This window comes from Ammodytes marinus, assembly GCF_949987685.1.
Source record: "Ammodytes marinus genome assembly, chromosome: 22".
NCBI classification, from domain to species: domain Eukaryota; kingdom Metazoa; phylum Chordata; class Actinopteri; order Uranoscopiformes; family Ammodytidae; genus Ammodytes; species Ammodytes marinus.
The window spans coordinates 11052337-11066089 of record NC_137226.1 but is presented as its reverse complement, the minus strand read 5'-3'; the positions used below and the strand labels follow the sequence as shown (position 1 = coordinate 11066089).

General features: G+C 43.0%; 2 protein-coding genes across 2 annotated transcripts; both read right to left on the bottom strand.

The window, feature by feature from the left end:
- Window positions 1-2930: 2930 nt before the first annotated feature.
- On the bottom strand, window positions 2931-6326 carry lmod2b (leiomodin 2 (cardiac) b; the record flags this gene model as incomplete). The annotated part of the gene is made up of 6 exons (XM_080051515.1): window positions 2931-3116; window positions 3753-4202; window positions 4437-4649; window positions 4807-5067; window positions 5322-5807; window positions 6051-6326. The coding sequence occupies 6 exons, from the start codon at window positions 6324-6326 to the stop codon at window positions 2931-2933; spliced, it is 1872 nt and encodes a 623-aa protein (XP_079907641.1).
- Window positions 6327-8088: 1762 nt separating this feature from the next.
- asb15b (ankyrin repeat and SOCS box containing 15b) lies at window positions 8089-13515 on the bottom strand (the record flags this gene model as incomplete). The annotated part of the gene is made up of 13 exons (XM_080051228.1): window positions 8089-8564; window positions 8700-8853; window positions 8980-9076; window positions 9265-9420; window positions 9527-9671; window positions 9855-10015; window positions 10468-10639; window positions 10761-10899; window positions 11015-11121; window positions 12227-12385; window positions 12792-12929; window positions 13189-13241; window positions 13412-13515. The coding sequence occupies 13 exons, from the start codon at window positions 13513-13515 to the stop codon at window positions 8395-8397; spliced, it is 1755 nt and encodes a 584-aa protein (XP_079907354.1). The 3' UTR covers window positions 8089-8394.
- Between the last annotated feature and the right edge of the window lie 238 nt (window positions 13516-13753).

The window sequence follows — 13753 nt, the reverse complement described above, 5'->3', positions numbered from 1 at the left end:
CACATGTCTAATAACCTAACTATAATTAAGTAGAGATTAATATCAAGAATTATTTCATAAATTATTTTGTGAAATTGCCCTATAATTCACTCAAAGCTAGGTTTGCATTCTAGGAAAATCTGCAGCTTAAAATTAGCACAGGAAAATGGTTTCATTTTGTAAAGCAGGAATGCCGCATGCACACATTAGGAAGGAATGCAAACTGGTTAATGGAGGCTGACTTCAGTGTTAAAGGAATACATGCAATTCTGAGCGCTTAACAATTTTGGTTTTCGATTTCCCTGTGGTGTGTGAAAGCCTCTGTCCAGCTTAAAAATAATTTTGAATTCTAAATGAAGATAATGCAGGGACCACCGTGAGTCTAGAGACCTCATTTACAAACAGGAAGTGTCTCCATTTTATGGGGGAAATTTATGGCAAGTGCTTTGCTCGAGTAGAGGAAGCTTTATTCTTAGGACACTTAGCGTATGGAATGCATTGTGCATACTGAGCTGCTGCACTTGGGAGAGGCCATTGAGGAGAGTGGTATCAGCTGCACAGGAGCTTGATTTAAGTATGCCGAAATCTAGTTAACAGTTGTTTTTACAAGCAATATACAATGTTATACATGTGCTATACACTGCCCACTATTAGACTAATTAATCTGCTGTACTAAGCTTCCTGGCTGGCATTTTGGCAAACGGATGTACTAAGATTTGTTTATCAATTCATCTTTCCTTTATGTTTGTAGCTATTATATTTACGTTAAGTGTGGCACGCGTTAAGAAGAGAATAGATATCATAAAAATAATTATTATTTAGTGCTCTGTGCACCACCTGCCAGGTTGCACTTAAACAAAAAACATGTCAATGTTTTCCAATTTTAGTTTTTTGTTGTTGCATCTCCCCTGAGCCCCTGACCGTGTTGTCTTGTAACAGCTGCACCGTGGATTTAGGAGTCACGGCAACTCATCCAAACAAACAAATAAACAGATGCAGGACCAGGATTTAGATGACTGATAGCTCAGGTCTCTTGCTTTCACTCTCTCATCTGTCAACCCCTCTCTCTCGCTCTCTCGCTCTCTCTCTCTCTCTCTCTCTCTCTCTCTCTCTCTCTCTCTCTCTCTCTCTCTCTCTCTCTCTCTCTCAGTTATGTCATTATGTCTCTCTAGACTGAGCATCCCTATCCCTTGATTGGTTGAATAATTTGTTTCTTGTCTATGTGCTGTGATCCCACTGTCCCATAATAAGGCCAGCCTAGTTTTTATTGGTACCTTCTGCCTCTACATAACTTGAATGGCTTTTGGAGTGTGGTGAAATTCTAATATAGTATTGAAAGTGAACAAATATAACATTGAAAAAAGAATAGAATAAATCCGTAAATAAAACCAGTAGCGTATGGTGGCTGATGATGGTAGCACATTTTAAGAAGATATTTCTCATAAGAGGCATTTTGCTTACTAAATTGGTTCTATTCTTACAGTTTTTTAGAGCTTATATGATCAAACATGTATTGTATTCTTCTATTTACTCATCATGCATTGTGATTTGTTCTCACAAAGTGTGCAACAACAACCCTGCTCTAATACATGCAAACAGTAGTGGGTGTATTATGAGTGTGTTGGAGTGGGAGAATGCATCAGTGGTGCTTGATCAGTAAACTGACTCACTGATAAAAAAAACAGTGGCTGATTGTGCTTCATATACAGCTGCACAACACATTGACCCCTTTTCTTTTAAATGAAGCTCACCCAATAACCAAATAATAAAAAAAAACAGACTGCGACCTTTGACCAGTAGTATTGTAAACACCAAATGGCTATATTTAGAAATCAACACATTAATTACATGGACAACAGATCATATTTACAATTTTATAAGAAACAGTGAATTAGAAAAACTTATCAGTAAACAGTTCAGTCAACTCATTTCAAAGTTAAAATACAAATGCCAATTTCAATACATAAATACTTTTTTTTTTTTAAGTAAAATGTAAAGCTGTTATTGCAGTGCAATTTTTTTGTATATTTTTCTTTTTCATGAGTAAGATTTCAGTTTTTGCCTCCACAGCAATGTTTTCACCGTGTCAGTTACCTCATAACCATCATTATGCAGACATCCCAATATTCCATGGCGAATAAAAGACCTCTTTTATTTCCTGCTTGTTATCATAGATGATTTGGGACTTCCACCTGGAAAATGACAATGCTGGTTTTAAATGCAGGCCGTTAGAATGTTTTTTAAGACATGCTGATGCTTTCTAAGAAACATGACAAGGACAGCAAAAATAGGAAGGAAGGGAATGCACATGAGTCAGTGGTCTCAAAGATAGACAGTTAGCCGTTATGACCTTTGAGCCGCGGATACAAGAATGTAGTCTTCAAACAATATTTCCCATGAAATGGCTTCCTACTATGGAAGCCCTAAACGGACATGGAAACATATAGTTCTTCAAGTGTTAGGTGCCAGCTAGAGATCGTAAGTTAATTAACTCATTATAACAAGATAAAGAACCTAAGAGAAAACAACCTGTGTCGTAAAGTTGTATAATATTAAAAGTAATGAGTCAAAACATTACTTAGTTCTTAGAATACAGGGGCAAACAGCTAGCAAACTACATGGAAAGAATTTAAAAACTGGACATTATAGGTGTTAAAGATTCCGGAAGTTGCCAGTAGTGCGACATTTTGGATGCAAAGTGCTGTAAAACCCCAAAGAAGAAGACTTAGCAGCTAGCTAATATGTTGATTATGGTGTTAACTAGTGAGCTTTGGAGGACCGAGCTGGTAAGTGGATCGTTTCCCTGTTCCCGGTCTTTATGCTATGCTAAGCTAATGGACTGCTGGAAAAGTTAAACTTTCTTATTGTTGGCCTTCAAGATTATGACTAACACTATGCATAATCCCTACAGAAATCATGATTCCATTAATCAATTTAATCATTTGCATGGGCTACACATTACGACACTTTTCTGCAAACCTGGACATTGCATCAAATCTGTTTGTGATGTCCTCAGTGGCGTCAACAGATGAAGGGCTAACAGGGCAGTTGTGTTGAATGGGTGTTGTTGGTGTGTGCTGTGGTAACGTGTCATATCTGTCTTTATCAAAGCTCCACTTAAGAGCTTCTATAAATACCTGCAGTAAGTGGCAGGAATTTCACAGCTAGGAGACCCTGCTATCGGAGGGCAGAGCTAATTTTCCACTCTAGCTTTGTAATAAGCTCCAGCCAAATATCATATTGGATAAACATGAATGCTTTCTTATTTGTTTCTGTTCTTGTATTTGTTTTTTCTATCTTCCACCTCCCTCTTCAGGGTAAAAATACTTGACTGGCTTGGCAGACATCTTTGGATATATTTTGTCTCTCTCGGCTCTGTGGCTGCAAACATATTGTGATCATACCACTGTGCTGGCTGGGGGAAAGCAACCTTTTGCCTGCCCACCCAAGTGTTGATACAGAACACACCATGTCAGCCATAGAGTTGACTCAGACACTGTGTCATCCTCATCTAAATTAAACTGCTTAATTGTTTAGTTTGCCTCTAGTAGTAGTGAGTGCAGTTTTGCATTAAGTGTATTGCTTGGCTGCTTGAAGAGGACTAATATTTTTGCCCAAAATCTTTGCCACTTTTTTCGCTCAACACATTTTTAAGTAATCCAACTGCAATCTGATACAGTTTTTAAGGGAAAATACCACTGAAAAAACAGGATTGTTAATGAAATCAGCACCTTTGTTTAAAGGTCCTATATTGCACACATCTGTCCACTCACCCGTTTCAGGCTTCGGATGCTGCTGTTGCGAATGGACTCCATCAGGTTGTCATGGTTGGACCTCATTGGCGTGGAAGGCCTGCTGCTCTCCTCTCCTCTCTTCTCCGCTGACACGGGCCTTAGTGCGTTCTTCAGTTCCTTCAGGATGCTGCTCGTCTCGTCTTTACCCGAATCCTTCTCCTTCCCCTTTTTGCCCTTCTTGCCTTTTGGCTTTTTCACCTTCTTGCCGACCGCCTCATGCGCCTTGATCACCTCAGCGATCATCCTGGTGGGCTTCTTCTCCAGCTGTGGAAGGGGCGGTGGTGGAGGAGGTGGGGGCACGGGAGGCGGTGGAGGGGGAGGAGGAGGTGGAGGAGTCTGTTTTTTAGCCAGGTCGCCCCGTGGGAGCTTTGGGGAGGACCAGGGAGAGACTCTGGGTGAGCTGTAAGGTGATGAACGAGGGGTTCCTTTCTAGTGATAGAGGGAGGGAAACGGAAGATTACAGTCCACCTTTTGACAGTGGTTTGTATTAGCATATAGCTTGTTAGCTGAACATCTTGTCACTGTTAATCACATAGAAAGCAATTAGAGAACAAAAGAGAAGTTTAATGCAATTTGCAGCCAATCGGACACCGTCCAGTCAGACTAATCGAAAAATCACCCTATTTTATTCGTTATATCTCACTATGGGACAATTTTACATACTAGTGCAGTTGCTCTGGGGTTAACAACTCCCAAGGATGCCCCCTGTTGGTTCTGCTGCTGTCGCTGCTCCTGCATCCGTTTCTGTCTCTGGCGGTCCTGGTTCCTGGTGAGAATCCCCGTCATGCTCATCCTAGGTCCAGGCAGGTTGAACTGGTAGCCCAACTTGATCAAGGTACAGTTTTCCCTCAGAATCTTCACCATCTCCATCTCCACCTGTTGGGGTGAGTTATGGGTAAGAGAGGCATTAAGTGTCCCAACCGTTTACACCTTGCACATGCAAATAGAGGAAGTAGAACTGCTAACCAGAATTTGGTTGCTTAGTGAACATTTGTGACATTGAGACCAAATGGGAAGTGAGAGAACTACTGACCTGCGCTCCACACATGTGTCTCTGATTGTGGAACCGAAGCTCAGTCAGCGTATTGTTTCCTGGAAGTGCTTGAACCAGCGCCATCACGCCCTTTCCAGTCACATAGTTTGACTCTATATTCAGACTGGTGATGGACGAGTTCTCCCTCAGCATCTTACCAATGGCCAGAGCCACAGGGTCGTCAGCTCGGGTGTTTGCCAGGCTGAAGACCCGCACGTGTGTGTTGGACCTCAAAGCTTCGGCAAATCGAATAAGGGTTTCCTAAGAAGTAAACAAGGTGATTTATATTTCCTAGAACAAAGAGAACTTCTCACCACCGTCCCATTAAGGTCAGAGCATCCCTGACGACAATGTTTACCAAGTTGTGCACCCAAGTTGCAAGGCATTCCACTACTAAAATAAATGCAATTACCATCGAAGCTACTCAAAATAAACTGGCATTCAATCAAAAGTCACAGCTGTTTTTGCAAGATTTTTACTGATGTTAACAAACCTTTAACAGTCTTTATTCGTACCTGGGAAATATCTTCAATGTTGTTGAGATTAACCTCTGTGAGTTCACTGTCATTGCTGAGAGCTTGTTGGAGAACTTCGTCCACAACAGTTGGGTTCCCGGTCGAGTTTGGGTCAACAGGTGGAGGGGGAGGAGTCAATCTCATAGGCTCCACCCTCGGTGGCTTCAGTAGCATTGGGGCGTCGGCCTGTGACGTCAGTGCCCAGGAATCCTTTGAGGTTTCAGGTTTGAATTTTAATTCTTGTTCCTCCTCTTCCTCCCCCTCGCTCTCCTCTTCTTCTTCCTCCTCTTCTTCCTCCTCCTCTGTGACGACTTCCTCCTCTTCCTCTTCCTCCTCCTCTTTCTCATCATCATCTTCTTCCTCTTCCTCTTCTTCTTCATCCTCCTTTTGTTTTTCATTCTTTTTCTGTTCTTTTTCATTTTCAACGTCCTTTTCGTCCTCTTCTTCGCTGTTTTCCTCTGTCACACACTCTTCTTGTTCTTCATCCTGTATTATTGATTAAATAAGTGAGTGTTTGAAATGCAAATGCGACTGTTGTTATGTATTGTTTTTGTAAAATGGTTTCGAAGCAACTGTGGAGGAAAGAGGGGTTGGTTGGGATTTGCCTACATATTAGTACTTCCAATAACTTCTTACTTACAGCGTTTTGAAATAGGTAAGTAATCTCTCTTGAGTGTCCTGACACATTTTACAAATGCTTAGCAAACTTAATTAAATGTTATCACTGACCAGTTTGGGGCTTCCTCCAGCTATCTCATCCTCCAGCAGTCTTTGTGTCTCGGTCTCCCAATACTTCATGAGGGCCTCTCTGCTGAAGGTGCCCGTTGGGGTTTTTTCTGTCTGATCCTTTTGTCTGAGACCTATGGGCACGTTGGCATCAGGATCAATGTCCACCAGCTCCTTTTCCAACTCAGCCAGCTCTTCAGGGCTGAGGGAAGCCAATAGCTCGTCCTCGTCAACATCTTCGTACTTACTCAGCTCCCGTCTGTACCCAAAAAAGCTCATGGCCAAAGCGTGATTCCCACGGACCACTCAGTATACGGGTTAACTGCTTCAGGAAGACCAGCTCTTGAGGTGCATGTGATTCAGTCTGGTCACCAAAATCAAGTTGCCGTGTGGGGACAGAAGAAAGGGTCCACCGTGAATTGGCTGGAGATCCTCAGACATAAGGATTTGTTTGAAAGTCAGAGTCCAGCCGAGGGGATCGTCGCCATGCGAAGGTGTTTGGATGTATAGGGTCCAGTCTGAACCAGATCTCTCCTGGTCGTCCGTGTGGCAGTGAGGGAGAGCTTTTGTGTGAGTGTGTGTCGATGTCCTCTCCTTTCTAATCTCAACAGCTGCCGTTTAGGCCTTAAGAGAGGGATCAGGGGGGAACGTACCAAAGTGCGGGCCCCATGATGCAGCGTCTTTTTTTGGGAGGCACTGCTCTGAGAGACAGAGCTACAAAAAGCATGTGAGCTCAGAGACTGTGGTCTGTCAACGTAACAGTCTGTCACTGCGGATTGAGTGGCTTTGTTCATGGCCAAAAAAGACCAACCTGACCCAAGTGAACAGTACAGGAAAGATAAACAGATTATGTATTGCCCCAAAAAACAGCACTGGCTTCAATCACTGCATGTCAAACGGCAAAGATGTGTCTTTGTTCGTTTTCCATGGTTATTGCCAGTTGGTCTGAATGATTTTAAAATAAAACAAAAAAAAACATTTAAAATGGCGGTGATGAGTAGGGAAGCCACAATAAAGCATGTAGCTTATGAGTGACAAGTGTATTTGTTTGGGTGATTTTTCCAATAGATAGTTATGTAATCAGAGGACTAAGGCGAAATGTAGTGTTTTATTGTTTGGTTTAACCTTTTCCCCCTAATTTGTTGTCTGTCTGATCATTAAGTAGATTTTGACATGAGAGGAACAAACAAAAACCTATAACTATTGGATGGATTGCCATGAAAATATGTAAAAACATGCATGGATGAATCCTTAATCATTTCTACCCACACATAGTTCATCATTCCAACTATTTCAGTCTGGCACAGACAACGTAATGAATGAACAGGAACTATGCTAATGACATTAAGGGGTTTTACACAGCTTATAATTCTGTTTGTTCTTATCTGCTGTCGAGTAACAAGTTGTGGTTACATATTGCCAGGATCAACAGTGAGCAAAAACACTTTAGTCAGTTAAGCTGCAGGATACACCATCCAAAACCTCTGAAGACACACAGATGGCAAAAGCTTAACACTTTTTTTTTATATATAATTATTGTTTATTGCAAAATAACAAAAAGTAAAATACTATAACAAAGTTGTTATTTTTAAAATGTTCAAACTCCATATTGGCTACACAATATGCATTTACTTGCACACAAAGTGAGTATAATGTTGTCCGGCCACAGAGCTTTCTCCACTTAACCTGCTCTTCTCAGGAATGTGTGTGTAAAAACTGTGGTCTTCCTCTGACCACCCAATAGGGCTAGACAGTGTACACTTAAATCATTCTGAGTGATGGATGTAGTTTAGTGAGATCATACAATTTCCTGCCCATCTTCTTCATGAGCAAAGGTCTAATTAGTGAGAAGTGAAAACACCTGTGGGGGTGAGACATCCATTTCATATGCTTTACATCCATTTTTCAACTGTACTAATAGTATATTTTATAAAAGTTCACAATGCAGTCTAGAATATAAATGATATACATTCCTATTATTGGATTGGATTACTGGAATAGAAAGAGAGCATGAGGGCAATGCAGAATTGTTTCCGTTTTTGTCCAAAGTAAACTATAATGCATCCTTTAAATCAGTATAGATTTCATTGCGGATTGTCCCAGTTATTTTTTTAGCAATAGAAAGTACTATGTCAGTGAAAAAGATTTACTTCATAAAGCAAGATAACCTAAATACTTTGGCCTGTTATTAAAAAAAAAAGCTGTCACAGTCATAAGCTGAAACGCACCCCAACTTATATAAAATTACTTAATACAAAAGGGCTTTAAGAGAAAATACATTCAGCCAAAGTGTGACCTGCTCATTTTCATTCATGTTACAATCACACAGCTATAAATAAAGTGTGTTTCATGTCACGGAGGGGTCATCGTGCAGGCCGTAGTCTCTGTAGGTCAGGTAGTTCTTCAGTGTCGGAGGAAAAGGGACAGCAGCCATGGCTCCGGGGTCATTCAGGGTCCTGAGGCTCATGCAACCTCTGATTACCAGTCGACACAAGTGCTTCAGAGACCGTGGCTTGCCTGGACGAACACACACACACACACACACACACACACACACAGAAACCCAAACATACCATTATAGCCTAGAGGCATCCTTAAAAATCAACCAAATGGGACAACAACATTTTTTTGTATATGGATTTGAATTGTTACTCAGTATGTCAGAAATCTCATCCCATTCGGTACTCCCATCCAGGACGCGTGTGAGCTCAGGGCAGATGCTGACATGGCCAACGTAGTCTAGGAGCGTCCTCACAACGCTGCCGGCCAGATGTGTCAGCCATGACACCGATACAAACTCGCAAAACTGAAGGAGAGAAAAATCATTGATTGGGCTGATTGGTGGTAATTGTGCATGTGTATTAGTCTTTATCGCTATGTGGTTTACAGCAGTATATGTATATACTGTATGTCTGCCAGGATTGGCTCTTACTGAGAAGACGTTAGGTTGAATCTGGTACGCTTGGTTGTGGAGGTCAATCCAGGATATATCAATTTTCTCACCGTGACCATGGATACATTGGAAACACCTGCAAGAATCAGTGTTGCAGAGATGAAATGTCTAACAATTTGTACATGCCCTTAATGTGTTTTTATTCCAATTCCTAAACATGGAAGCCATTGGGGAAAACTGAGCTGGGGTGACTTTAACCCCCTACTTCCCTGAAATCAATTATGTTGTGTAACCCTTTTCTCCTTTAACACTTTGTAGGCGTACTTGTCAGCTTGATATCCACTGTTGAGCAGCAGTCGCAGCATGACCGGGTCCCTCAGGCAGTACTGCAGGGCTGTGGGGAACAATGTGTTGCTGATTACTCTGAAGTAACAATTCACCTCCGCCCCATAGGACAACAGCAGCTTCACCAGCTCATACCTGGAAATGGCCAAATAGAGAACAATTACTTCAACGCAACCTATGGCCACCACCACATTAAGAGCGAATGAGAAAGCAGACATATGTGCACGTATATGCCGCACACCTCTCAGAGCGTATAGCGACCAGGAGGCATCGTAAGGGGTCCAGCTCAGTTCCTGCTCCAGCTTTCAGCAGCATCTCGGCACAAGTCACATGACCGTTGCAAATAGCGAAGTACAGAGGAGTCTTCCTGAGGTCCCCGTAGTGCTCTGCAACAAGATTAACACCTGAGCAGTAGACAATGCAAGTGATTTCAGTGTGGTAGTATGGGTGTATTATTTAGTGGCATAAAACATTACTGTTAAAAAGCTGCCATTTCCATTTTGTGTGTGCGTGTGCGTGTGCGTGTGCGTGTGCGTGTGTGTGTGTGTGTGTGTCCAGCTGTGCCCTACCAGAGATGTGTGTGGCTAGCAAGGCATTGATGTCGTATCCTTTCTGGATAAGCAGCTCCAGGCAGCTAACCTGTCCCCCGTCAGCTGCTGTGTGGACCGGGCTATGGCCCGAAAGGCGGATGGCTCTCTGTGTGGTGATGGGGATGAGAGTCCTAAGGGCTCTACAGAGAGGGAGAGAGAGAGAGAGAGAGAGAGAGAGAGAGAGAGAGAGAGAGAGAGAGAGACAGATAGGGAGACAAACAGGAAGAGGGTGAGGGACACAAACCGTGAAAACAAGACATTGAGAAAATTGTCCATTTAATTGCGGTGCGTGCAACTGTGTTATTCGGTGACGGAGCTGAAAAACATGGGATAAACAAAAGGCTCTTTGTATAAATGGCTACAGCGAAAAACACAGCAGAGTTGTGAAGTGTGAGAGACATGTTGCAGGCTGCGGTTTGATCCAGTTGGCTGCAACATGGATAGGAGGAAAAGAATGTTCATTTATCTCCAGTAATTTATTTCTGTTTGGATCTGGACTCTTTAAAAACTTGAATATTCTTGATCGTTTGCCATATCTGGTGCTTCAGGGTGATTGGGTGCTCAGTCACACACAGCGTGAAGGTCAGCTTACAGTATGTGCCCCTCATACGCAGCTCTGTGGATGGGCAGCTGGCAGGCGTAGCTGGCAACATTGGCGTTGGCTCCGTGCTCCAGGAGCAGCTCGATACAGTCCAGGTTTCCAGATCCGGCTGCGTCATACAGGACTGGGTCTCCATTGTGTGCCCGGGCATTCACATCACCACCTAGTGGAGGCACAGGGAGAATACACCAACGTCAGATGAGTGAGAGAAATTGTTGTGAGTGTGTGTGGTATTACTCAACATACAAGCATGTCAAATGAGAAGCATCATCACACTGTATTACCATGCTGTATGAGTATATCCAAAGCGTCAGTGTTGCCATATTCAGCTGCGATCCCAAGTGGAGTCACCCCTTGACCGTCTCTGGTATTGACTTTTGCTCCGTGACGAATCAGCAGCATCAGAATGGCTGGACAACCCACCTGGTACAGTAGATAGGCAGCAATGACAAAAGGGATGGTCGTGAATAAGGGAGAAGAAAATAAAACAAAATCGGATTTTAACGATTCTAACCAATAACAATGCTTTGCTGTTCACCTTTGCAGCTTCATGTGTGGCAGTCCACTTAGTGAGACACACCTGCTCCACAAAGGCCCCACCCATGACGAGGGCTAAAACCATGTCGTATGATCTCTGTCTCACTGCTACATGTAGGAAACACAAGGCGTTATGTTAAAGAGACACACTTTTATTAGGCTAAGGATTAAAAGGTTATTGGTGTTTTAACAGGTCTACAGCCATATGTGTTGTGGGCTGGCACAATGGCAATGCTAACATGCCAGGTAGTAGTGTTGTTAAGCAAATCTAACAAATACATTTTAAAAAGTAAGTGTGATTGCACAATTTGATCAGTAACTAACAGATAAAATAATCTACATTAGCAGAGAATATGGCCTAAACTAAGCAAAGACACATGACAAATCCTAAAGCTTGTTTTATTTATGAATTATAATAGCCAATCCGTAGTGTATTAACAACAATATAATAACATTGTTTGCACAATAATCATTTTCTATTACACAATGTTATGATCCTGCCTGGGCCCCTAGCTCTGGTGTTGTTTTTTTCCCCTTTGCCCTTGTCTGTGTCTGGTTTAATTGCAGGGTTGGAGTCAGGTGTGTTAGAATCAGGCACCAGCATTCACAGCTGCCATCAATCACCAATCAACTGCTCTTCATAAACCCGGCCCAACCTTCCAGATACTGCCAGATTGTAGACTTATCAGTATCTAGCCAGTCTCTTACCTGTTTGTAGCTTAGCCAACTTCCCTAACTCCTGTTTCCTATGCCACAGCTCTCCCAGCCTGACGCCAGCCCCCTCTCTCTCTCTCTCTCTCTCTCTCTCTCTCTCTCTCTCTCTCTCTCTCTCTCTCTCTCTCTCTCTCTCTCTCTCTCTCTCTCTCTCTCTCTCTCTCTCTCTCTCTCTCTCTGACCTTGCTCCCTGCCTGCCTGCTCTCGCTTCGCTCCCTGGACTTTCTCCGCTACTCTCCCCCCCCTGGAGCCACTTGCCAGCAAGCCCGTTCCCTCCTCACCAGATCACGGCCCATATCCTCAGCTTCTGCCTACTAAATAAACTTCTTAAAACTGGTACTGTCTCCGCGCCTGTGTACTCTCTGCCCAACCGTAACACACAAGTGGTAATCTACAAATAACCCCTTTTATTGGGATATACTGTTGTTAAGGGATGAGTGAGTGATCCAGTGACTATGAGTTGCCTGTGTTCTGTGTTGGTGTTCATTGTGCGTTCTACCAATCATCAGTGGAGACTCATTGCTGCTGTTGGCGCTGTGCGGTGAAGCTCCGTGCTGCATCAGCAAGTTGACGTTGTCCACCAGACCGGCCTCTGCTGCCAGAGTCAGTGGTGTGTCCCCTTCCTCTGTCTGCTCCTCCAAGGTCAGCTCTGTGGATGCTGCAAAAAAAAAAAAAAACACCATCAAAGTACGTTCACATTGGAAATATACACACTCTAGCCTCCCTCAGGTATTCTAACTTGTCGGTCAATTTGCCAGATTCTCCATGCTTTTTTCTTTTAAAGGTGTGACAAGGGATTTTTAAGTATTTCTGAAACCTTCTTATTTTTCCTCTGATGATCATAAAAGACATGGAAAAGCAAACGAGACCATGAGTGGAAAGAATGCTATTTTTATATATTTTTTCGTAATGCCTTTGTCATGGCTATACGCTCACCAAGGAACCACAGCTGGCTTAGGGGAAACACTACCACTTTTGTCCAAAGGGGGTGCTAGAATTCACACAAACTGAAAGTTCCTCGGAGCACTTTTAATCTCATTGGACTGTTTGCTCTGAGCTCTCACCCTGCAGCACCACTTGCAGGATCTGTCGGCGTGGTTGCGCAGCCGCCGCGTGCAGAGGCAGCCGGCCCCTGCTGTCGCTCTCACCGAAGGCAGACGCACCACACGACACATACATATGCATACACGCATACACATCACCTGTGGAGACACACAACCAGAGAGACCCATAGAGCGACACACAGGAAAACCAATAGTCATGGGGTGATTACAATGAGCTCACAATGCATGCATGAGTGTGTGTGTGTGTGTGTGTGTGTGTGTGTGTGTGCAATTATACCCACAAATTATACAAATTGGAGGTAGTTCTGCCTGACATTTTTCTTGCTTTCTTGAATAGGATTACTCTAACACCACATATACATTGTCTTGTGCTGAAACAGTTCAATGGGAAGCTTACCCTTGTGAATGGCTTCCATTATCTTTGTAAAGTCTTCACTGTTTGTTTCATTCCTAATGAGCCAAAGGAGAATACTAGGTCAAATGTTACTCTATAAACACAATAGATTCAAATGATTTAATTCAGGATTTCCTGTGAACTCAGAATCTTACTTTCCATAGGTAGTCCCACCCATAACTGTTATGGAAAAACATTTTTGGACATGTGGACTCTCTCCTCCTACCTGTTGGTTATTGAACATGGCAGCTTGTTTGCATCTTGAATGCTCTCTCGAATGGCACAGTCAAGAAGTTCCTCATTTATGCTTTCCTGCTCAAGGTCATCCATTTCTGTATCAGGGAGACAACATGGGATTGCATGCGTTTTGCACTAAAAATCAAGGCAATGGATGACACCACAAAGTTGCATTGGATGTTAGTCCGTCTCACCTGTTATTTCAATATGTTCCTGTGTGCCTCTGCATGCAAGCCCATGTGTTTTTGTTTTTGCAGGGTCCTAAAGTGTCGGGGCTATATTTAGATTTGACCTGGTTTCGACAGAGTGACTCGGAGTATGCCTGTCACAT